Raw genomic sequence first — 26,569 nt, forward strand, 5'->3', positions numbered from 1 at the left:
GAAAATAGCCCCCGCCGAGCGGATCGGCTGTTTATAAGCACCGCGGAGGAGATCGCGGCGCCTCATTGGACTTCCAGCGGCCGGCGAGCTCGCGCACCCGCCCGGCACATCCGGGAGGCCGTGCGCACGCGCCAAGTGGCCGAAAATAGCCCCCGCCGAGCGGATCGGCTGTTCATAAGCACCGCGGAGGAGATCGCGGCGCCTCATTGGACTTCCACCGGCCGGCGAGCTCGCGCACCCGCCCGGCACATCCGGGAGGCCGTGCGCACTAGCCAAGTGGCCGAGGTCGATTTTTTTCGGTCGATTTTGGATCGAAAAAGGTCGACCAATACACCGGCAAATACGGTATACATTTTTCTAACAATTCCCACCTGTTTATCATAAGTTCTCGGACTATCTTATCACCTAAACGGCCACTTCAAAAAGATTTTCAGCCGTGGGATCACATTTCACAAGAACAAATTTACACTCGGGAGGAGATCGAATCTTAATCATCAATGTCAAACATGGGAAACAAACCGGACAGGTTTACCACAGTAGTAGTAGAAGTTTCGCTGACGGAGTCATTGCTCGAGTGACAATCGTTGTCAGTCAAAAAGTCGTCCCTCTGGAGCAACGGAAAAAGTCTCAGCTGCTGGAGAAATAGCAGTTGTAATTAACCTGTTAATTAGGGATCGGAGACATGGAATGCAACAACATCCACACAAGGCTAAAACAGCAGCAAAAACGGCAATGGAGACCAGGACCGAGGAAACCAGAGTGCGGTACTTTCCGAACACATTCAACCAGTTTTTCCAAACCTCCGTGTTCACCCCACTGTGTTCCTTCATCTTCCCATTCAAGGTCCTCAGGCCCTCAAGAGCCTGGGACAGGCTTCCATCAGCTGCAGTATTATTTGGAATAAATGTGCAGCATTGCTCACCAAACATGGCGCAGACACCTCCCTCTTTTGAGAGTAGCATGTCAAGGGCCATCCGGTTCTGGAAAGCCATGAGGGAAGTAGCAGCCAGTTGGGAGTGGATCGCTTTAAAACCAGCCTCTGTCCAATTTCCAAGCCTCTGTGCGTTGTAATGGATGTAGTTGATCCTGTCGACATTTTTGTTAAGAGTATACCACCAACACAGGGTGGATTCAAAACCAGCTGCTACCTGGTTCACCAGCTTATACTCATCCGGTACTCCTCTCGGAACACCAATGGCGTCAATGTAAGGTGGATCTGCTGAGCCCAGCCAATCGATGCTTCGCTTCATTCTGAACCAGAATTTGGGCACTATGGACTTAACAAAAAGTCCCAGATCATAAGGAGTCATGGGAATCAATTGAACAGGAAGCAAAAGGGTTACCAAAGCGCAAACACCAAAACTATTTAAAGGCAACCTATCATAAAGTTTGTTACTGTTACACCAAAACCAAATGTCACTAACGAGCAATGGGCAAAAAAGGGGCAGTGACATTTGTCAAAGAAACACACCACGGCGTGGCTAGAGCACCTAGCTTCACACCGGTACCGGGTAATTTAATGCACGTGAAGTTACCATAATTTCCGGTGTATAAGCCGCGACGTTTTTCCAAAATTTTGAACCCTGCGGCTTATAGTCAGGTGCGGCTTATATAAGATTTTTTTCGTGATTTTTGTGATGACTTGATCGCACTTTACTCTTAACACTATTATATACAGTAAAAGCTACAAAACAAACTGACAAATAACTCATTTTCAAATCAGACGAGTAAAAACTGGTCAAATATTAAAAAAAAAGATATTAAAAGTGAAGACAATTTGCAATTCTAGTAATGACACACGAATTTGATGCACAATTTGTCTTCGTGGGCCACATAGAATGATGTGGCGGGCCGTATCTGGCCCCCGGGCCTTGAGTTTGACACCTGTGCTCTAAACCGTTTCTCTTACACTGCCATGTGACTCAAAGATTACACAAAGCAGTGGCGTTGTTTGGACCATCTGCATTGTATTAAAACCCAATCAATCAGCATTTTAATTCAATTCTTCTGACATTTTGCTCACCAAAAACAAGTTGTAATGAATGTGAACTTTTAATGCATTTTATTCAGAAGGTTACTTTGAACCCTGAGGCTTAAATGGCGGCGCGGTGTACTTATGGATTTTTACGTCCTCCAGCCTCCAGGGGGCGCTCTAGCAGGAAGCAAGAGCGAGACAGGCGAAGAAGAGATATTGCGCCAAAGAAGACGTGCTAATTTGTTTGCAATATTTCGCGCATCACGCAGAACGCGAGCAAGACGGACATTACTGAAAGGAAGCTTTTATACACAAACCGTCATTATGGGGGACAAAAGAAATGCATATGATGCCGCTTTTAAGCTAAAGGCAGTCGATGTTGATATTGTGTTGCGGCACCCTTTTCTTTATTTCGTGGACCCTCATCATGGAAAATGCTAGAAGAAATGGATAAAAACGACGACGAAAGAGATACTGAGAAAGTGTGTGGCGAAGGATATCTAACGCTATTCCAATCGGAAATTGAGGAGGAAGTCTTCGACGGTTTCAGTGCACAGGAGGAAGATGAAGACGATGAAGCTCTTTTTTTCTTACTTTTACTTTAACCAGCCCTGTTAGTGCTGTGCTACCGTATTGCTGCTGTGCTACCACCGCGTCTCAGTGACTTTTACCGGTATGTTTTATTTAATCAAACCCTATTAGTGCTGTGTTTCTTCCGTGTTGCTGCGGTATTACTGCCGCGTCACAGGCAGTGTTTGGAATGTTAAGGTATGTTATTAAAACTTTAAAAAAGCTTTCTGTGTCCAGTGTTTCTTTGTTAATAACTCGCGTGCACACTTCCATGTTGCTGCGGTACTACTGCTGCGTCACAGGCTATGTTAAAGCATGTTATTCAAACTTCAAAAAGGCTTTCTGTGTACTGTCTTTCTTTGTAAAAAACTCGTGTGCGCGTGCGGCTTATAGTCCGGTGCGGCTTATGTAAGAAAAAAACTAAAATATCCCCGAATTTTAGCTGGTGCGGCTTATACACCGGCGCGGCTTATGCACCGGAAATTACGGTACCCTTAGCAACATTAGAAGAAAAAAGTGTTTTATTTTTTGTCATGAAAGAAACAGGATAAATCCTATCCCATTTAAAACAGTCATGAGTAGGTGGTATGGACAAGTTCAACATTAAAACAACAGCACATTTTGGAACAACATTTGCAGGTATGATTTTCAGAAGAGGTCGTGGTCCCATACATGCAATGACATGGTGTTAGTCATCTTTGCAGCTTGCTCAGCCATAAAGAGCCAGTTGTTAGTTTGACCACTTATACCTGTGGAGGCCACAAAATAGCTATCTATATCAGTGAGGAGTACACTTGTGATTTTTGCTCCGGCTGTTAGGGTATAATTATTCATACCTGGACGGTCGGCGATCGACATGGTTTTGTTAATGCAGATTACGACAGGGAAATGAGGATCAATCCCAGAAGACCAAGCAACTGAAAACCCCAACAGGAAGTGTTAAACAAAGTGGCGTTTGGAGGCCGAATTTGGCCATCTGGGAGTGCAAAGGTTAAAAAGGAGGCTTGTGCCCTGGTTTTTCAAAGTTACTCGCTTAGCAAAAAACACAGCCTCTTCACTGGAACCGGAGGGCCAATAGTCTGACGTTTGTGTGGTGACAAGGGTACTCCAGTCAGTGCTGACCGGGTGACCAGTTAAATACCACCAATATCCGAGCCATTTGTCCCCAGTAGTGGGGTGGCTGTTTTGAAAACCCTTTAAACTTTTCCTAGGTAAGGTAATAGAGGAAGATGTGTTAGGAGCCACCGTGAACATTAATGAGTTATTGTAAGTCCAAGACAAAAGCCATGGCATGCATGTTGGAGCATGGATGACAGCTGGTGTGCACACAACATGATCAAAAGGGGTTTGGGTTTCACGCTTATGTCTAGCAGTTTCTTTCCCTGATTCATCTAGTTCAAAGTTAACAGTAGCCAGAACGTACACGACCAATACTGTTGAAGCAAGACAAATCAGACAAGCTACATAAAGGCTTATCATTGACTTTGCGCAGGCCAACAGTTTCTCACAGCTTTTTAGTAAGCAAGAGAACATTTTAACGTTTTTATTTTTAGATCTCCCCAGAGTCAACGTCCTGAGCTTCAGGTCGGTGTCTTGGAAGATCTTCTGCTAGCTTTCGTGTCAACCCTGGATCTTGACACCAGGATCAGGCACTATTACCAGGCTTTGCTCACCTTCCTTACTTAAGTTGGGTCTGTGGAGATCACCTTTTTACAATGAGATAAATGAATCCACGTGTTGCGTTCAGCTATTTTTAAAATATTAGGTGTTGTGAGCAATACCAAATAGGGACCTTACCACTTGGGTGAATGCCAATTCTTCTTCTTGATACTCTTGATCAAGACCCAGTCTCCCGGTACCACTTTGGGGTCATCTTGCGGAGAGATGTGTTCGTCATCAGTGTTACTGGTTTGGTTCTTTAGATGTTCTAGCATGTTCTTCATGTAATCGGCCACATTTTAAACATCCTTAGTTTCCCCCCTTGTTTTAAAGTTAAAACATGGTAATCCATATTGTCGCACAAACAGTTTTTCATACGGGTTTAAACCCACAGTACTTGTAATATTCACGTACAGTTTGTCCAGGTCTAAACATTTTGTCCATGCACTTCTTCACATGCGATGGTGTGCACAATGATTTTTAAGTCTTTATGGAACATTGTACTTATTCTCCCCATTGCTTGATTTACAAAGTGTTTCTCATTATTATGAGAATTTATCTCCGAAATCACACATCTTGGTATTATTTCTTTACATAACGTTTTTTCCTCTGTTAAGGCATTCAGTGTTTCTTTGTTGAAGCCAATTCAAACCATTTTGAGAATGCATCTATTATGACCAGGCAGTATAACCCTGTGGATTGTGTTTAGTGCATGTTAAACAAGCTCTACAAAACAAAACAAAAAATGTTTTGAAAATGTTTTGAATATGAATCAAATCCGTATGTTGTATAAAGCTGACTGACCAGTCTCACTATCCCACCTCTTGAGCCATGTGACACGCACTATGGCTCAATATTGCTGCCTATTTGTATAGGTTCTTTGGTAGGACAGGTCTGTCTTCTGGTAATTTATAGATGCCATTCTCTACTCTTGCCCCTCTTTTCGTCCATAATTGAATTTCAGTCTATGGACTTTGTCGCTTTACATCTTTAAAAATGTGTCAGTGATTTAATCAGCTTCTTGTGTTGTATACAATTTGAACTGTCTTTTGCGCTGCAGTTTTGCGGTTCTGTCTGCAAGCTTGTTACCTCTTGACACCTTATCAGTCTCGTGTGTGTGCACTGCACATGTGCATATAGCTACTGCTTCCACAACTAGCTTTGTAAGTAAATGGATGGCCTCCCCGAATGGGGAGCGACTCAGCTTGCAAATGATTAGACATTTTCAGTTTCGTGTAATTTCTATTGGCCCTTTTCAATCATTTTCTCATCGTTTATAACAAGAATCTTAGAAATTTGAATAAAAATCAAAATGTCTGTTTTATTTTACTGCATTGCATGATTCAGAGAATCTGTATGTAGTAAAGTGTTGTATTACTACAAATAATAGTTAATAGTTGTTGTTTCTTAATTTTAACTTATTAAATCGCTCTCCTATTCTGCAATGTAAAAACTTGTATAGTGTTGACACAACCAAACGACTATTTCTTCTGAATTTAGCTTTGAAATGTCGTTATCTCATAATTTTGCTCCATCCAATTCCAGAAAGCAAGTTCTTTCCACCTCTCAATTGTTTTTTTTATTTTATTTTTATTTTATTTTTTTATCAGGGCTAGGCATTAATGGAGTGTGGACCAGTTTCTGCCCCCCCCAAAAAAATTGCTTGCCTTTCTTCTCTTCCAGCTCAGTGGTCATAGTAGAGTGTCCCTGAGACTGGAAGATTGCGGGTTCAAACCCTGGCCGGGTCATACCAAAGACTATAAAAATGGGACCCATTGTCTCCCTGCTTGGCACTCAGCATTAAGGGTTGGAATTGGGGGGTTAGATCACCAAATGATTCCAGAGCGTGGCACCGCTGCTGCTCACTGCTCCCCTCTCCCCCAGGGGATGGATCAAAATCACATGGGGATGGGTTAAAAGCAGAGGACAAATTTCACCACACCCAGATGTGTGTGTGACGATGATCATTGGGACTTTTATTTATACAAAATTGCTTTTGTTTAGTGGTGCAAATCAGAGTTTACAGTCTAGCAAATTCTTTTGTGCACCTACATTAGCCAATTTCATCCTTTTAACACATAACACTGACAGCACACAGACAACACAAAAACTTACAGTAGAGACACAGCTCACAAACAATACCTTCAAACATTTTGACATTTTGATTATACCTTAGGTCTGTCAGATCTTCCTTAAGCATCACTCTGCTTCAAACAATCACTGAGAAACTCACACTGTCCCTGCCCCGCCCACAGCCATAGCATCCCTGCGCAAGGGGGGGGGGGGGGGGGGAGCATCAATTTTGATTGGTCACAGGCTGGCCATTTGCTACAACAATCATGATGCCGGCCCACCGCCCACACGAGCATAGTACAGGCCCACGTGCACAGCCCAGACCCGCGACTACGCGCGAGTGCAGGCACGCTCATCAGTCTCACCCTTTCAAAGAGCAGGCCAACTTTGCTGTTGCGCCCTTCATCATGTTCACATTCGACATCTTTCAATGTCTTCTACACAACATTTGTTGTCTCATTTATCCACACCCTCAGCTACGGCCCTCAAGCAAGGCCGTGCTGATATTGTTTCATCATAGTTTCTCTAACCAACTTAAACACACCATCGTCCACTTCTTAATTTCCCTATTGTCGCTCAACAGCCTCCTGAACATTCTCCATTACTGATTTCTTCCATAGAACACACATCTCACTCACACACCCTCATATACACACCCACTCATGAGGATCCTCTGCGCGCGCGCACACACACACACACACACACACACACACACACACACACACACACACACACACACACACACACACACACACACACACACACACACACACACACACACACACCAGCACAAAAGGATGACGCACAACATATAAGACCACATGGAGCCCATTAAGAACACACCTATTTGCCCGTTTTTATTCATTTTCTTTTTGTTTACGCCATGTCTGGCATTAATTAATTGCTTGAGATTATTCAATGATTTTCAGCTCAACTGACCGTCGAAGTTGTAATCAGTTATCCATTCGTCAAGATATTTTACATTTTCTGGGTCGACCCGTTCCATTAATTTGTCGGGGTAGGGACTTTTGCTTACTATTTGATTTTCCCATGGTTTATTTTTCTAAATTTCGGAGTTGGCAATTCGAATGGCACCTACAGTGTCCTAAAAGCCAACTTTATTCACAGGACAGTGGTTAAATGTTTAATGTGTGGTAAGTTTCCTTTCACCTCCCCGAAGGGAGCGGAGAGTTCTTGCCTCTGCCTCCACACAAAGCCACTGTTTACAATCCTGTGTTTTTATATAGAGGAGAGCTCTAATGAGATCACTCTCAATCAAACCATACACAGTCACACAACACACACTTTTAGTCGACTTTCAGGCAAGCAGAGGAGTTCGCCCTCCTGCGGATTTTAACTAACTTGTAAGTTAGGGGGCTCCACAAACGCCCCTGCGAAATTTAACTGCTCTCAATTACCTGTACTTTTATCAAAAAAACAGAGGAGTCCGCCCTCCCGTGGAATTTAACCACCCTATGAGTTAGAGGGCCCCACCACCCTTCGCGGATTTTAACAGTTTTTATATGCACTTGATAGAGTCTAGAATTGTCAAGGTTTTAAGTGACCTCTTGTCACCAGTCTTTCATGCCTTTTAGTGGAATCAATATTCTTACTCACGGTTTGCTGATTCTCTTCCTCGGATGATCTCGTCAACCCCTCCGGTGTCCAACCGACTGATCGAGACAGTCCCAAAAAGGACTTCGATTACCTCGGCCGAGGACTTTCTCCTGTGTCGACAAGTCTGCCGGACCTCCGTCAGGTGTGTTGAGATTCCGGAACGAGCCCCCAATTTCTGTCAGGTTTATTTTACTGACATGTGTACTATAAAGTAAAGAGAAAAGACTCAGCAAACATAAATCACTATGAGACAAGAATATTAATTCGAATGTTCGCGCGGAGTGCCATACAGAAAGCTTACAACAATCTTACTACACTAAATATCTGTATGCACTCCTACTCTTTTTATTTGGATTTGTCCTACCCACAATGTGAGACAAAAGCCCCTGAGGGAGGGAGCATGTGGCCTTTGTCTCGTAAGCAAAAATAAACACAAGGTGTTGCATACTTATATGGCAATTTAAGCAATCAGCATCTCTTTTTTTTGACTGCATCATCCACCGACTTGTTTGCCCGGTATGCGGTATCCCCAGCCTCACATGATGTCTCCTGTTGGTCAGGAAGCTGGTGATCCACTGACAAGGCAGGCACCGTGAGCTCGGTGAGCATCTGTTGGAGGATATCAGGAGGGTGTCGATGTGGCGCAGGATGTAGTGCAGTCCAATTTTGACTGCATCATCCACCGACTTGTTTGCCCGGTATGCGAAGTGCAGGGGGTCGAGCAGGGGGCCCGTGATGTCCTTCAGGTGGGTCAACACTAGCCTTTCAAAGGATTTCATGACCACAGATGTCAGGGCGATGGGTCTGTAATCATTCAATCCAGTGATGGTGGGCTTCTTTGCCACTGGTACGATGGTGGAGCTTTTGAAGCACGTGGGCACCTCACACAGCTCCAGGGAACGGTTGAAGATCCGTGTTAAGGTGGGTGCCAGCTGTTCAGCACAGACTTTCAGGCAGGAGGCGGACACACCGTCTGGGCCTGGTGCCTTCCTCACCTTGTGTCTCCGTAACATCTGACACACCTCCTCCTGGTGGATCTGAAGTGCGTGCGCGGGTTCTGAAACAGAGAGAGTAGGTGTTAACGGTGATGGAGTTTTGAACAGGGGGCTTGTGGGGGGAGGTGTGGATGTTGATTGTGATGCAGGAGGTTCTATTGTGTTGTTGGACCGTTCAACCCTGCAGTAAAACCGGTTTAGCTGGTTTGCAAGCCTGGGGTTCTCCACAGGTCTCCTGAAACCCGTGATGCTCTGCAGGCCTTTCCACACTGATGAGGCATTCGGGTTTGCAGAGAGGTGTCTCTCCAAGCTCTGGCCATAGCTCCTCTTAATTTTCCTAATCTTTCGGGTCAGTGTTTTCCTGGCCTGCCTGAACAGGTCACGGTCCCCTGCCTGTAGGCCAAAAACACCCCAATCGGTGCAGTCGAAGCAGGCTTGGAGATCCTGCTTTGACTCCACTGTCCATTTCCTCACATTCCTCACTACAGGCTTAGACGTTTTTAATTTCTGCCTGTAGGTTGGTATTAGATGAACTAGAGTCTAGTTTTTACAAGGGGCCACATGAAAAACCTGAGTTGTGTCAGAGGGCCACACTTACGATAACTTAAACCTGCTCAATTTTCTTCCATTGTAAAATGCACTAAATTATGTATTTTAAATAGCTGGTACTGGTAATTAGAATAATACAATTATTCTGTTTATATTTAGTATATTAAGCTATGTGAAATTGTAGTGTATAGGTCAATTTATTCTTAACTTCTTTAACTTTTCCTCAAATGATAAAGCCGCTGCATCTCTGGGTGTGAAGTTTGATAAAAAGTCCTTGTTGGGCTTGCAGTTTTGCTAGCGATGCATCAGCCTCTGTTGCGCGCTGTTTATCAGACAGATGTACTTTTTCTCATGTTTGGTCGTGTAGTGACGACTCAAATTATATCCTTTAAACACAGCGACCTGTGTACCACAAATCAGGCACACGGCTTTACCTTTCATTTCTGTAAAGAAATACTTGGCAGTCCATGTCTTGTTGAAAACACGGCACTCCTTGTCAACTTTTCTTGTCTGAGTGTCAGCACGCATTTGCATTACTTCACACTGTTCACCTTCACGCACAGCACACATACAGTTACGCTACACTGAAGTGCGACACCTTTCAAAATAAAAGCAAAACAGTTGTATTGCACGCACGACACTGTTGTAATCAAATATAATTGATGATTGGCCTCATGCGGGCCGGACAGGGACGCACAAAGGATGTGGCCCGCGGGCCGTAATTTGCCCAGGTCTGAACTAGACAGTGATCCGAGAGTCCTAAAGCTGTACGGGGCACAGAATGATATGCGTCCTTTATTACTGAGTAGCAGTGGTCTAGTGTCTGTGCGCCTCTGGTGTGGCACGTGATGTGCTGTCTGCATTTTGGGAGTTTGTGTCTGTGAGATTTGCTGTTAAAATCCCCCAAAACAATAATCAGTAAGTTAGGGAATTTTTTTCTCCATGTCTGTCATCTGGTCAGCCAGCAGCTGCGTGGCTTCAATCGCACGCGTGTGTGGTGGAATGTAAACAGCCGCCATTACGATCGAGGAGAACTGCCATGGTGAATAAAACAGCTGGCAGCTTATGAAAAGTGTCTCTAAGAGAGGGCTGCAAGACTCTTTCAACCAGGAACGTGTGGTCAGAGGAACGCCTATCCTGCCATCATGAAAAGGGGAAAAACAAATTCAATTGTTTTTAATATACTGTCATTTTCCTTTTAATTTCAATAGTTTTGTATCATTTTGAACTAAAATCGCAAAATTTTTAGTTATTTTAAAACTGAAGACGATTCGCTCGGAGGAGCCAACTTCCTGCCTCGCCTCCTCTGAGGATTGCATGATCACATGGCTGCCGATGTTGACAGGCTATGCAGTTAGACTGAACTGCTCTCTGTCTTTGTTGCTGTTTAAGTGTTCAAACACTGTGGCTATAACAACTAATTTCCATAATTAAGCTGATATAGATACGTAATATCTAGTGTTTTTTGTCATCTGTCTGTACGTCGTGTTTCTTTAGATAAACAAAACGGCTTTGAAAAGATACCTTACGGAGGCTACGAAAAAAAGGTTCTCCAGCCTTATGGCAGGGGGTGCTAGTGATCCCGGGATGCTTCATGTGCCTACCTGTAGAATAAGAGATCTCCAGTTCAAATTTACAGTGAACAGCTGAGGAGCAGTCGTCCATTTCGTTTTACATTCGTTTTTTTTTTGCTTTTCTTTTCGTTTTTAAATTTCGTTTTACAATGGAAGATTACATGTCCAAATGATTTTTCCGTTTTTACATTTCGTTTTACAATGGAGGATTACATATCCAAATGATTATCAACTATGGATTTTCGGTCAAAGCAGGAGGTCATCAGTAAATGAAGAGCAACTCCGGAGTTAAAAGGTTTGATTCGGACAACGGGACTTCGGAACATGTCTTTTAAAACTGAGTGGTACGCACGATCGAAATCAAGTTTTTGATTCCTTGTGCTTTATTGAGTGTTATGTGTGAAGACTGCTGATGAGATTTTCATTAAAATATTTCAAATTAAATAATGAATAAGTGGTACGCACGGTCGAAAACAAGTTTTTGATTCCATGTGCTTTATTGAGTGTTTTAATGTGTGAAGACTGCTGATATGAGATTTTAATTAAAATAGTTAAAATTAAATAAGGAATAAGCCACACGAGAGCAGTGTTCCCCAACCTTTTTTGTGACACCGTTAGGTGCCGGACAAATTTTACCGGGGGGGGGGGGCATCAGTAACCTCCCCAGTCATGAACCCCACCGCACGTCACTGCTTTCAACACTGTGACATCAGTACACCTTCTTCTTTTCCTTTCGGGTTTTTCCCTCCGGGGTCGCCACAGCGACCATTTGTTTCCATCTCACCCTATCCTATGAATCCTCCTCTCACCCAAACTAACTTCATGTCCTCTTTCACTCCATCCATAAATATCCTCTTTGGGCTTCCTCTTGACCTCCTGCCTGGTGGTTCCATCCTCAGCATCCTTCTACAAATATATTTACTTTCCTTCCTTTGAACATTTCTGAGCCATCCCAGTCTGGCCTCTGGCTTTATCTCCGAAACACCTAACATGCGCTGTCCCTTTGATGTTCTTGTTCCTGATCTTATCCAACCGCGTTACTCCCAAAGAGAATCTCAGCATCTCCTGTGTTTTCCCCAGTTTCACTGTCTCTAAACCATACAGCATCGCTGGTCTCATCACTATCTTGTCGACCATTTGCGTCATTTTTGCTGATACTCTTTTATCACACATCACCCCTGACACTTTTCTCCACCCATTCCACCCTGCCTGGATGCGCTTCTTCACCTCTTTTCCACACTCTCCATTGCTGTGGACTGTTGACCCTAAGTACTTAAAATCCTACCTTCTGGATCTCTACTCCCTGTAGCCTCACCATTCCACTTGGATCCCTCTCATTTACACACATGTATTCTGTCTTCTTTCGGCTAATCTTCATTCCCCTCCTTTTCAGGGCTTACCGCCACCTCTCTAGATTTCCTTCCACCGGTTCCCTACTCTCACTACAGATCACAATGTCATCCGTGAACATCATGGTCCATAGAGATTCCTGTCTGACCTCATCTGTCACCTGTGACATCAGTACACCAACCTTCATTAATGAAGAAGCATAACCCACCTCTCTGTTTTTCCCGTGAGCTCCGTCCTGCGATCTGCACGTATGAGCCGAAATCTGTACGCCGTGGTCAGGGATGTGTTCGGTGACGCACAGGGCGGCGGATCTGCTAACGTCCGGGCTCTATGAGATGAGAAACAGCAGTTCGTCCATCTTGTTCGCCGTGGAGCGGCCATTCATCAGATGAATTGATAGTAGGGGAGCACGGAAGCCTCGCTACCTCAACTTCACAAGGGCTCTGGCACGCTTGCCACGCCGCCGTCTCCGGCAGAATTTGTAGAGCACCGCCGCTCTGGCTAGAATCTCCGTCAAACTGCCCGGGTCCGTGAAAACTGGAGAGAAAGTGCCGGTAGAAGACTGTCGGATGTTTAACAGTATTCTTCAAATACACATTTGAGACATGTTATTGCATGGTTTGTGCTCAAATTTATGATTTTGAATTGTTCATAGGTTTCATGGAATGGTATTTTACATATTTTTCTTATGTCAAAGCCGAGGACTATATATATGTAATTTCTTTGCCTCTTTTCTTTAATACAGAAATCTCGTGAGGTGAACTGTGAACTCCAGGTACATATGGAAAGAGTACTACAACAAGCCCAGGATCCAAACAGCAAGGGCAATTCTCTTTTTGCTGAGGTAAATGTCAAATGGCCAACATTTCTGAACATTTTTTCTATGTTTTCACAAAATCAAGATTTTTTTATATTTGTGAGCGCATGTTTGATGATTCAGGATTTAGAATTCAGGTCTGTTCAACACATTCCTATGTGTGTGTGTGTGCGTGCGTGCGTGGCGTAGAAGTACGCATGCGTTTGTGTGCGCGTGCGTTTTGTGTGTGTGTGTGTGTGTGTGTGTGTGTGTGTGTGTGTATACACAAACATACAGCGGAAGTTGACCGCCTCAGGAGTGAACATATTCCGTTTTTGACCCAAAATGTTGGGAAAAATGTTTTTCTCTGTTCTGGGTCAAAGCTTCAGAAACCAGCGTTTGTTGGTGCTTTTCTTTAGCAGGTTGTCAACCTTTGACGCCCGACTGCAATCGTGCGCGGCTATTTTCCAGAAATCTTCCTTCACGAGAACACAACGGTTCATGCTGAGAGTTGCTCTACTGTATTGTCATTGTTTCTTTTTGTAGTTTTACGTACGCAACGACTTTGCTACTTGATGTCCCTTTTGGAACAAATTAGCATAGAGATCTAGGTTTCTACTGTACGTATGTGTGTGTGTGTGTGTGTGTGTGTGTGTGTGTGTGTGTGTGTGTGTGTGTGTGTGTGTGTGTGTGCGTGCGTGCGTGCGTGCGTGCGTGCGTGCGTGCGTGCGTGCGTGCGTGCGTGCGTGCGTGCGTGCGTGCGTGCGTGCGTGCGTGCGTGCATGTGTTTGGAGTTTGTTTAAAGTTTGTATGTACAATGCTGGTTTGTGTGTCTCGGTGGTAGAGTGGCCTTCTCCCAACCCATAGATTACGGTCCATTCCGTTGCCATTGTGACCATGTCGAAGTGCCCGTGAACCCCGAGATGCTCCTAATGGAATGTCATCAGTAGGTAAATGAGGAAGCTGTGTGATGTGGTTTGTGTACGAAAGGTAGAAAAGTGCTAGACAAGTACGTTCACCACTTGGGCTACAGCTAACCCATCTTTCTCTGTTAAAAGCACTCTAAAATTCAAACGGAGAAACTGACCAGAAGAAATCCAGCTATGTTGATGTAGAAATTGCACTTTCATCTGCAATGTCTTTTGGTGTAATTTGCCTGTATCATAAACCATCAGCTAAATTGTATTTTTATAGAAACCTAAACTTCCTATTTAAATAGGTAAATTATAATTATTGCAGTTTCTTCAAGTGAAATTCATTTATATAGCCATTAATCACAAAAATGTCTCAAAGGGCTTCACATGCCTAAAGTTGACAGTTATTCTCAACATCCCCTGCTCATAACCCACAGGGTAATTGAGAAGGGACTGCAGATTGGGGCTCGCCCTTCCAGGATGACCAGGCTGCAATGGAAGCAGAGTATGAAACAATATGAAACAATACAAAATAAGGTAATATACTGTAGATATCAATAATCAAATGAAGAGCTGCAGGAAGACACCCTCAGTCATCATGGTAGCGCCCGCGGGGAGTTAGTCTACCTCAAATATCGTACCGGTCAGCTGATGCAAAACTTCTTTCAGTTTGGGCAGACTTTGCCCCCAAGATGTAGAGAAGAGGGCAGGAGCGAGAGCACAAACTGTAGCCATATCAGCCAGTGTAGTTTAATTAAAGGCAAGGGCGTAGAAATGCGACTTTAATCGTGTCTTGAATGCTTATACCAAGGTAGCAGCACTGATATCTGTGGATAGTGGATTCCAAAGCTCTGAAGCCTGTATAGAAAATGTTCTCGACCCCACAGACTCTTTTTAACCATTGGGGTCACTAAACACATTAGTGTTTTGTGAACAAAGATTTCAGGAGGGAACATACGGTACAACTAGGTCGACAAGATAGGAAGGTGCTAGGCAATGTAATATGTTATAGATTAGTAACAGAAACTTGAAATCACATCTCAAGTGGACCGGGAGCCACTGCAAGTTTGCTAGTAAATGATCGGAGTTTCTCGTCCTTGTGAGTGGTCTATCTGCAGTCTTGTTCATTAACTGTAAACGTTTAATACTGGACATAGGAAGACCAGAAAATAATACATTAGGCGCGATATAACAAATGGATAATTTATGCATCACATGTTAAAAGAATGGGCGGCTCGGTGGCGCACTGGGTAGCACGTCCGCCTCACAGTTAGGAGGGTGCGGGTTCGATTCCACCTCCGGCCCTCCCTGTGTGGAGTTTGCATGTTCTCCCCGGGCCCGCGTGGGTTTTCTCCGGGCACTCCGGTTTCCTCCCACATTCCAAAAAACATGCTTGGTAGGCCGATTGAAGACTCCAAATTGTCCCTAGGTGTGAGTGTGAGTGCGATTGGTTGTCTGTCTCTGTGTGCCCTGCGATTGGCTGGCAACCAGTTCAGGGTGTCCCCCGCCTACTGCCCGATGACGGCTGGGATAGGCTCCAGCACGCCCGCGACCCCCGTGGGGACTAAGCGGTTCAGAAAATGGATGGATGGATGGATGTTAAAAGAATGGAATAGAACTTAGCAAAGGTGAAAGCATGCAGTGCTAGTAATGTTCTTCGTGCTTTTGAAAGGACAGAGTTTGGCAACACCAAGATTAATTACAAATCACTTTGGGTAATAGATTCATCAAGAGTTTTTCCCACTCCACCTATTATGCAAGAACCACACGTGAGACAGTTTGCTCATTTTACGCTTACAAGCGGAGAAAGCCATCATCAGCCCTGTGTGGTACAGAGGTGCTTGAAAGCAGTCTGACTTTCGCCTCTTGCAAGAGACTATTTATTGAGAGAAAGCAGGGTGGGGGCAAGAATGAACATGTTTCGGGGGTCACATCTGCAAACTGGTTAATCAGTGCCGAGGGTCTAAGCCAGGGGTGGCCAACCAGTCAGAAACTAAGAGCGACATTTTTTTACTGTGTTACCGCAAAGAGCCACATCACACACATGGGCACACATGAACATCACCCCATCCCTTCCTCTTACACACACACCTCTGCTCAGCAAAATTTATTCATTATCATGTCACACACCAACATGATAATTACAGGAATTGACTCCTACTGTACTAAGACCACAGACCAGTCATTTTCAACAATGAACATTGCTTACAATGTCTCACACACACAAACTCTCCGTTCAACAAAGTCCACAAACACGACCATAATAATTTACAGTAGCGTTTTTTCACTTACGATGCATGTTGCTTAGTGCGACTTCTGGCATTCCTGTTAATGTCCAATATTCTGTTTTTAATAGTGTGGCGGGACAGTTGGATGTCTGATACCATTCGTTTCAGTTTGTCGTTTTCAGGAGACAAGATTTCAACAATGTCACTGAGGCATTTTTTAGCAAACTGCCTTCATTGTATGGCTTTTTAGCTCGTGCAATGTTCCAAGCCAGTTGATATGATGCAAGCGTGACAGTTTCTGAGTGCTTCATAATTTTTGTGAAAAACTGTGCCTGTTTTTCTCCCTGACTTTTCAAAGTCTCCAACTTGCGCTTGCAAAATTCAGTCCCTTTTGGAAAGTCCTTATCAATGTTAGTATGGAGTGAGCTGAAGTGGCGCTGAAGATTTGAAGCTTTGAAATGCGCTAATGACGTCTGACATATCAGGCAGAATGGCTTGCCATTACGTTCAACAAAAAATATAAACTTTCCCACTGTTAAAAACGTCCTGTGTTCATCTTCATATTTTCGTTTAGCTGTGCATTTTTTCCCTGCCATTATGAGAGCGAAATTGATGCTAATAGTTTACTCGAATGGATTTGCCCCTCCTACTTTGAACAGACTGTGACCTGGGTGAGAAGGGTCTGAAGAGATGTTACTTGCATGTTTCTTGGTCCTAGACAGGTACAAGTCTTGGAAAGAGGGGAGATTGGTCCCTATTATCTTTTCCGCAGTCCTGATTGTCCGTTGCAGTCTGTGCTCTTCTTGCTTGGTGGCCGATTCAAACTAGAAAGTGATGGAGGTGCAGAGGATAGACTGGATGATGGCAGTGTAGAAGGTCTTTAGCAGCTCCTGAGCTGTCTCAGAAAGTACAAGTGTCTGTGGTGGGAAAAGCATTGCTGAAGAAGGTGAGGGGGCTGAAATAGCGATGGGTCTCTCCTGAAGTCTACTGTCATCGCCACGGTCTTGAGCAGGTTCAGCTCCAGGTGGTTTTGGGTGCACCAGTGGACTAGTCTCCCCACTTCCTATCTGTACGCAGTATCGTCACTGTCCCGGATCAGTCCGATGAGAGTGGTGTCGTCCGCGTACTTCAGGAGCTTCACAGAACAGTCCCCTGAGGAGCAATCGTTGGTGTAGAGAGAGAAGAGCAATGGGGAGCGCCAGTGCCGGTGATCCTGGTGTCGGATGTGATGGTCCCCAGCCTCACATGATGTCTCCTGTTGGTCAGGAAGCTGGTGATCCACTGACAAGGCAGGAACCGTGAGCTCGTGAGCATCTGTTGGAGGATATCAGGAGTGATGGTGTTGAATTTCGAGCTGAAGTCCTCGAACAGGATCCTGGTTTACGTCCCTGGGGTGTCGATGTGGCGCAGGATGTAGTGCAGTCCAATTTTGACTGCATCATCCACCGACTTGTTTGCCCGGTATGCGAAGTGCAGGGGGTCGAGCAGGGGGCCCGTGATGTCCTTCAGGTGGGTCAACACTAGCCTTTCAAAGGATTTCATGACCACAGATGTCAGGGCGATGGGTCTGTAATCATTCAATCCAGTGATGGTGGGCTTCTTTGCCACCGGTACGATGGTGGAGCTTTTGAAGCACGTGGGCACCTCACACAGCTCCAGGGTACGGTTGAAGATCCGTGTTAAGGTGGGTGCCAGCTGTTCAGCACAGACTTTCAGGCAGGAGGCGGGCACACCGTCTGGGCCTGGTGCCTTCTTCACCTTGTGTCTCCGTAACATCTGACACACCTCCTCCTGGTGGATCTGAAGTGCGGGCGCGGGTTCTGAAAGAGAGAGAGTAGGTGTTAACGGTGATGGAGTTTTGAACAGGGGGCTTGTGAGGGGAGGTGTGGATGTTGATTGTGATGCAGGAGGTCCTATTGTGTTGTTGGACTGTTCAACCCTGCAGTAAAACCGGTTTAGCTGGTTTGCAAGCCTGGGGTTCTCCACAGGTCTCCTGAAACCCGTGATGCTCTGCAGGCCTTTCCACACTGATGAGGCATTCGGGTTTGCAGAGAGGTGTCTCTCCAAGCTCTGGCCATAGCTCCTCTTAATTTTCCTGATCTCTCGGGTCAGTGTTTTCCTGGCCTGCCCGAACAGGTCACGGTCCCCTGCCTGTCGGCCCAAAACACCCCAATCGGTGCAGTCGAAGCAGCCTTGGAGGTCCTGCTTTGACTCCACTGTCCATTTCCTCACATTCCTCACTACAGGCTTAGACGTTTTTAATTTCTGCCTGTAGGTTGGTATTAGATGAACTAGAGTCTAGTTTTTACAAGGGGCCACATGAAAAACCTGAGTTGTGTCAGAGGGCCACACCTACGATAACTTAAACCTGCTCAATTTTCTTCCATTGTAAAATGCACTAAATTATTTATTTTAAATAGCTGGTACTGGTAATTAGAAGAATACAATTATTGTGTTTATATTTAGTATATTAAGCTATGTGAAATTGTAGTGTATAGGTCAATTTATTCTTAACTTCTTTAACTTTTCCTCAAATGATAAAGCCGCTGCATCTCTGGGTGTGAAGTTTGATAAAAAGTCCTTGTTGGGCTTGCAGTTTTGCTAGCAATGCATCAGCCTCTGTTGCGTGCTGTTTATCAGACAGATGTATTTTTTCTCATGCTTGGTCGTGTAGTGACGACTCAAATTATATTCTTTAAACACAGTGACCTGTGTACCACAAATCAGGCACACGGCTTTACCTTTCATTTCTGTAAAGAAATACTTGGCAGTCCATGTCTTGTTGAAAACACGGCACTCCTTGTCAACTTTTCTTGTCTGAGTGTCAGCACACATTTGCATTACTTCGCACTGTTCACCTTCACGCACAGCTCACATACACTTACGCTACACTGAAGTGCGACACCTTTCAAAATAAAAGCAAAACAGTTGTATTGCACGCACGACACTGTTGTAATCAAATATAACCGCTGGGGGGCGCCAGAGCTGGTGGTCCAGGTGTCGGTTGTGATGGTCCCCAGCCTCACATGATGTCTCCTGTTGGTCAGGAAGCTAGTGATCCTCTGACAGGTGGAGGCAGACACCGCGAGCTGGATAATCTTCTGGTCGCGGATTTCGGGAGTGATGGTGTTGAATGCCAAGCTGAAGTTCACAAACAGGATCCTGGCGTACATCCCTCGGGTGTCTAGGTGGTGCAGGATGTAGTGCAGTCACATGTTGACCGCATTGTCCACCGACCTGTTTGCCCGGTAGGCAAACTGCAAGGGGTCGAGCAGGGGGGCCGTGATGTACTTCAAGTGGTTCAACACTAGCCTCTCAAAGGATTTCATGACCACAGATGTCAGGGCGACAGGTCTATAAACATTCATACCTGTGATGGCGGGGGTTCTTGGCCACCGGTACGATGGTGGCGTTTTTGAAGCACGAGGGCACCTCACACAGCTCCAGGGAACGGTTGAAGATTCGTGCAAAGGTGGGTGCCAGTTGTTCAGCACAAACTTTCAGGCAGGATGGGTACACACCGTCTGGGCCTGGTGCCTTCCTGACCTTTTGTCTCTGGAACATCAGACACACCACCTCCTCGTGGATCTGAAATGTGGACGTGGTTTCTGAAGGTGTGTATGTTGATTTTGATGCAGAAGGTCCTGTTGTGTGGGTGGACTGTTCAAACCTGCAGTAAAACCCGTTTAGCTGTTTTGCAAGCCTTGGGTTCTCCACAGGACGGGGTTTCTTGAATCCCGTGATGCTCTGCTGGTCTTTCCACACTGTTGAGAGATCAGGATTGGCAGAGAGGTGTCTCTCCAGGCTCTCCTGATAGCACCTCTTGGCTTTCCTGATTTCTCGGTTCTGTGTGTTCTTGGCCTGCCTGTACAGGTCCTGGTCCCCACTCCCGTTGGCCTCCTCCTTGGCTTTGCGCAGCATCCTGAGGTTTGGTGGAAACCACGGTTTGTTGTTGTTGTACGTTTAGAAGGTCTTAGTCTGCACACACAAGTCCGCACAAAAGCTGATGTATGATGTCACAGTATCGGTGAGTTCATGCAGGTCGGAAGTTGCAGCTTCAAAACACCCCAAAGCAGGCTTGGAGGTCCTGCTTTGACTCCACTGTCCATTTCCTCACAGTCCTCACCACAGGCTTAGAAGTTTTTAATTTCTACCTGTAGGTTGGGATCAGATGAACTAGACAGTGGTCCGAGAGTCCTAAAGCTGCACGGGGCACAGAGCGGTATGCATCCTTTATTACGGAGTAACAGTGGTCCAGTGTCTGTGTCCCTCTAGTGGGACACGTTATGTGCTGTCTGTATTTGGGGAGTTCGTATGTGAGGTTCGCTCTGTTATAATCACCCAAAACAATGATCAGTGAGTTTGGTCGTTTTCTCTCCATGTCTGTTACCTGGTCAGCCAGCAGCTGCGTGGCTTCGATTGCACAAGCGTGTGGTGGAATGTAAACAGCCGCCATTACGATCGAGAAGAACACTCGTGGTGAATAAAACGGCCAGCAGTTTCTAGGAGAGGGCTACAAGACTCTTTCAACACTGTGACATCAGTACACCAACCTTCATTAATATAGAAACATAGACCACCTCCCTTTGTTTTTCCCGTGAGCTCCGTGTTTCGATCAGCTCGTAGTAGCCTAATCCAGGCAGCTTCACGGCATGGTCGGGGACGAGTTTGGTGAGCCACGATTTGGTGAAGCATAGGACGACGGATCTGCTAACGTGCGGGTTCCTTGGGATGAGAAGCAGCAGTTCGTCCATCTTGTTCGCCAAGGAGCGGACATTTGCCAGATGTATTGATGGTAGCGGAGCGCGGAACCCTCTCTGCCTCAACTTTACGAGGGCTCTGGCGCGCTTGCCTCGCTGCCGTCTCTGGAAGAACTTTAGAGTGCCTCCACTGGGTAGAATCTCTGCCAAACATCCTGGATTAGTGAAAACCGGAGAGAAAGTACCAGAAGACTGTCCGATGTTTAACAGTTCTTCTCTGCTAAAAGTGATCCGGGATGGGCAGCAGAAGACGCAAAAAACACATAAAATAACACAAAGTAGCAGAGAGCAAGTCACCGAGGCGGCCATCCGCGGCGCCACCTTAGAAGGAAAAAACTGATGTCAAATTTGGCGTAAACTTCAAAATTTAAAATTGTGAATTTTTGGTAAGTTTTAGAATAGGTAGATGAACAGTTTAAAGTTGGAACGTGTTGAATTGGTTGAAAAATGTAGAAATTAGAAGTGAAAAATAAAATTTTGCGCGAATTTTAAACATGAAAATGTGAAAATTTTGAATTTGGCAATTTGGTAATGTCGAAAATCTTCCTCAATTTGAATTGAATGTGCTGAATGACGAACAACATAAATGTGAAATGTTGAGTGTGCCATTAAGAATGAACGGGGAAAAAATTGCCGTAAATTTGCGAATTTTGCGAGAACGGGAAATCACGTGAATATTTGGAATACGTCAAAAGTGGAGTCGAGTGAATCGGATGAATTATGTGGAAGAAGTAGCATGTCAAAAAAGTGAGGAGAATAAAATAGCGGAATTATATATGGGAATTCGCTCAACCAGTCCACGTGTTTTGTGGACTTGGAGAAGGCGTTCGACCGTGTTTCTCGGGAAGTTCTGTGGAGGGTGCTTCGGAAGTACGGGGTGCTGAGCCAACTGATAAGGGCGGTTCGGTCCCTGTATCACCAATCCCAGAGTTTGGTCCGCATTTTCGGCAGTAAGTCGGATTCGTTCCCAGTGAGGGTTGGACTCGGCCATGGCTGCCCTTTGTCACCGATTCTGTTCATAACTTTCATGGACAGAATTTCTGGGCGCAGCCGAGGCGTTTAGGGTGTCCGGTTTGGGGACCTCAGCATTGCGTCTCTGCTTTTTACAGACGTCGTGGTGCTGTTGGCTTCTTCAAGCCGTGATCTCGCAGCCAAGTGTGAAGCAGTCAGGATGAGGGTCAGCACCTCCAAATCAGAGTCCATGGTCCTCGGTTGGAAAAGGGTGGAATGCCCTCTCCGGATCGGGGATGAGATCCTGCCCCAAGTGGAGAGGTTCAATCATGGGGTCTTGTTCACGAGTGAGGGCAGGATGGAGCATAAGATCGACAGGCGGATCGGTGCAGCGTCGGCAGTAATGCGGACTCTGTCCCGGTCCATCGTGGTGAAGAGAGAGAGCTAAGCTAAAAGGCAAAGCTCTCAATTTACCGGTCGATCTACGCCCCTACCCTCACCTATGGTCACGAGCTATGGGTCGTGACTTGAAGAACGAGATCCCGGACACAAGTGGCCGAAATGAGTTTCCTCCGCAGGGTGTCCGGGTTCTCCCTTAGAGATAGGGTGAGAAGCTCGGTCATCCGGGAGAGACTGGGAGTAGAGCCGCTGCTCCTCCACGTTGAGAGGAGCCAGATGAGGTGGCTTGGGCATCTCATCAGGATGCCTACTGGACGTCTCCTTGGGTAGGTGTTCCGGGCATGTCCCACTGGTAGGAGACCCCGTGGACGACCCAGGACGCGCTGCAGAGACGATGTCTCTCGGCTGGCCTGGGAACGCCTTGGGATCCCCCGGGATGAGCTGGATAAAGTGGCTGGGGAGAGGGAAGTCTGGGAGTCCCTCCTAAAGTTGCTGCCCCCACGACCCAACCCCGGATAAGCGGAAGAAGATGGATGGATGGATGGATAATAAAGTGAATGGATAATAATAAATAATAAAGTGAACAGGGGTCACCAACACGGTGCCCGTGGGCACCAGGTCGCCTGTGAGGACAGCATGAGTCGCCCGCAGGACTGTTCTAAAATGAGCTCAAATAGCAGCACTTGTCAGTGAGCTGCATCTATTTATTTCACAGTCAAACCTCGGTTTCCGAACGTCCCGGTTCTCAAACAAATCGGAATTTGAACAAAAAATTCGAGATTTTTTTGCTTCGTTTGTTGAACAAAATTCAGAGGTCGAACCTCGCGAGATGAGCCGGGAGAACCCGAGAAAACCCGACCACGCGGCCCGGATGCCGACTGGCTGCGTTATTGTATTTTCGTTACTTTGAGAATTGTATTAACCCCTAACCATGTCTCCAAAGAAAGCAAGTGGGAGCAGTAAAGCCATCCTAAAACACAAAGACACTCTTAAAGCAATGCGACAGTGAGCGCCTGACGCGCTGCGGTTGCGCGATCGGACCAAATTAAGCTTCCTGCGCATTGAGGTCCACTTAAATTTTGGAAAGTACAACAGGACTTTAAAAGTATTTTCTAAATTTCAGCGACGGCTCTGTCACAATAATGCGACCAGCGCGGTGCAGTTGCGCACTGGGCGATGCGCTACGGTTGCGCGTTCGGTGGTATGCTGCAGTTGCGCGATCGGACAAATATGCGCAAATGAAAAAATGCTTAAAGGCGTTTTTTGTTGTTGTCTTGAAACGGATTACAATTTTTCCATTATTTGTAATGGGAAAAATAGATTCGGAATTTGACCGATTCGCTTCTCGAACCGCCTTCTGGAACGGATTGTGGTCAAAAACCAAGGTTTGACTGTATTTTTGCTATTCTTGTTAAAATCACACTTACATGTGAACTGGAAATGACAATAATAACACATCGTGAAAAACCAAATTGAATGTGTGTCAAACTGGTAGCCCTTTGCTTTAATCAGTACCCAGGAATTAGCTCTCGGTTTAAGAAAGGTTGGTGACCCCTTCGCCTTCACACTAATAATAAAGTGAATGGTGTAGAATAACATAAGTGTGAAGGCCTTTGCCTTCACAATAATTAATGAGTAAGAATAAAAAATTAAAACAAGAAAATTGAGCTGAAATGGACAATATTGCAGTGACTTGTCCGGATCTACTGTCAAATTAATTTACCGTATTTTCTGGACTATAAGCCTCTACTTTTTGCACAAGCTTTGATCCCTGCGGTTTATAGCCCTGCACTGCTTATCTATGAACAAAACAAGATTTTCCCCTAATTTTACCTTGTGCGGTTTATCGTCCAGAAATTACCATAACAATCCATTCATCCATCCATTATCCTTACTGCTAGTCCCCACGGGGGTCGCGGGCGTCATTCGGTAATAGGTGGTTAACCCTGAACCGGTTCCAGCCAAATCGCAGGGCACACAGAGAGAACAACCATCCTCACTCACACCTATGGGCAATTTGGAATGCTCCATCGGTCTACTAAGCATGTTTTTGGGTTGTGGGAGGAAACCAGACGACCTGGCGAAAACCCACGCAGGTTCGAGGAGAACATACAAACTCCACACAAAGAGGGCCGGCGGTCCAATCAAATCCGCACGCTCTGAACTGTGAGGCGGAGGTGCTAACCATTGCTCGGATGTGCTAACCCAGACATGGGCAAACTACGGCCCGCGGGCCACATCCGACCCACGGGGCCGTTTAATCCGGCTCGCCAAACCTGAATAAGTTGTATTATTGAACTTTTTTTTGGGTCATTTTCCCTGTAATTAGTATGTTTCCCCAATAGATGGGGAAGCGCCTGTCCGCGCATTTACTCCTGGAAGCCGTGTCAGAAAGCTCGGTGCACACTCACAAGTGCGTGTACGTACTAAGTAGTACGGACCCGGCGCACTCCGCGCTCTATTTCCATCAGTGCCGAATTTCGAGTGTGGGCTGTGACGTCAGCATTCTCGTAATTCGCGCGCTGAGCTTTCAGATACAGTTTTACGTTAATGCCACACACAAACCTTCCCCTGGAATCCTTCCACTAAAATGAGTGACCCGAGGAAAAGAAAGGTGGACACTGAGTGCATAGTGTTTAAAAGAAAAAGAGAGGACAATTTGGCTCGACCTACGTGTGTGAGCAGACGTTCAGCCACATGAACATCAACAAAGCCCGTCACAGCTCTAGGTTAACGGACCGACACCTCGGCTCTATCCTAAGAATTACCACAACAAATTTTACTCCAGACCATCATGCACTAGCAAAAAAGGGAGACCAACATAACTATTGATTTCTTTACTACTTTATTTAGAAGTATTCTTTCACTGATTCTTCAAGATGATGTATTTGGTCAGAATGTTTGCTGTTTGATGTGATTTCGCCTCATTAGATAAACATATTTCACAAATCTGACCTGCAGGTGCTGAAGAAGGAAACTATTAGTCATAATAACAGTGTTATATTTAATGAGAATCACTCACTGATAGTAGTTTTTTGGTGAAATATTTTTTTAATGCTGTTAATAAATGCATTTGTTTTCAAAAAGCTTTTTTTGAATATCCATGCTTTACTACCTACTAAAAGTACAAACCTTTTATGCAATGACCTTTACATGTCATTTCTATTACTTCACACAAACACTACATCCATCTGCTCCTTGTTCGGCCCCCGATCAAAATTTAGAACCAAATTCGGCCCGCCAGTCAAAAGGTTTGTCCACCCCTGTGCTAACCAATGCTCCATCGTGCTGCCTTACGGTAACAGTTACTTTCTCAAATGTTTGAGGGAAATAAATTAATTATTTTCATCTTCTGATCTCAAAGGTCAAGGTTCATTGATCTCACACACCTGTTTTTAACTTACTTGAAATAACAAGGCTGGAGGCGGCTCGGCGCACTGGTTAGCACGACCGCCTCACAGTTAGGACTTTGCAGGTTCGATTCCAACTCCGGCTCTCCCTGTGTGGAATTTGCATGTTCTCCCCTGGCCCGCGTGGGTTTTCTCCGGCACTCCGGATTCCTCCCACATCCCAAAAACATGCTTGGTAGGCTGATTGAGCACTCCAAATTCTCCCTAGGCGTGAGTGCGAGTGTGAATGGTTGTTCGTCTCTGTGTGCCCTGCAATTGGCTGGCAACCAGTTCAGGGTGTCCCCCGCCTACTGCCCAATGACTGCTGGGATAGGCTCCAGCACGCCCGCGACCCCCGTGGTACAGACAATCGATGGATGGAACAAGGCAGGAATTGATTACTGGTTCACTAAAACATTTGAAAGCTAAAGACATTCATAGAATAGACTCTCATCTCTTAAAGAGTTCTATGTAGTATAATGTACATCATTACTAACTAGCTAACTAACTGACAACAGAGTTATCCTATCATCCTGGAAACTGGCCACAGTCACCTCAATCTTTAAGTCTGGTTACAGTTCAAATAAAATAAATTATCGACCAGTTTCTAAGATTGTTGAGAGATGGGTAGCAAATATTGTAGGTAAACATTTAATTAATAGTCCCTTTAATATATATGTTGTACAATTTGGTTTCAGAGCAAACCACGGCACTGAATAAGCAAACAGCTTCTTTATAGAAAAAGTAAAAAGTAAATTGGAAATATGTGT

General features: G+C 45.3%; 1 protein-coding gene across 12 annotated transcripts in view; it reads left to right on the plus strand.

Annotated features, from left to right (window-relative positions):
- spdl1 (spindle apparatus coiled-coil protein 1) overlaps window positions 1–26,569 on the plus strand; it is a 232,230-nt gene that overhangs the window by 52,020 nt on the left and 153,641 nt on the right. For all 12 annotated transcript variants that reach the window (XM_049740274.2, XM_049740261.2, XM_049740280.2 and 9 more), the window contains one exon: window positions 13,108–13,206. In XM_049740274.2, coding sequence (XP_049596231.1) covers window positions 13,108–13,206 — 99 coding nt within the window. The remainder of the gene's footprint in view (window positions 1–13,107; window positions 13,207–26,569) is intronic.

This window comes from Syngnathus scovelli, chromosome 1, assembly GCF_024217435.2.
Source record: "Syngnathus scovelli strain Florida chromosome 1, RoL_Ssco_1.2, whole genome shotgun sequence".
NCBI lineage: Eukaryota > Metazoa > Chordata > Actinopteri > Syngnathiformes > Syngnathidae > Syngnathus > Syngnathus scovelli.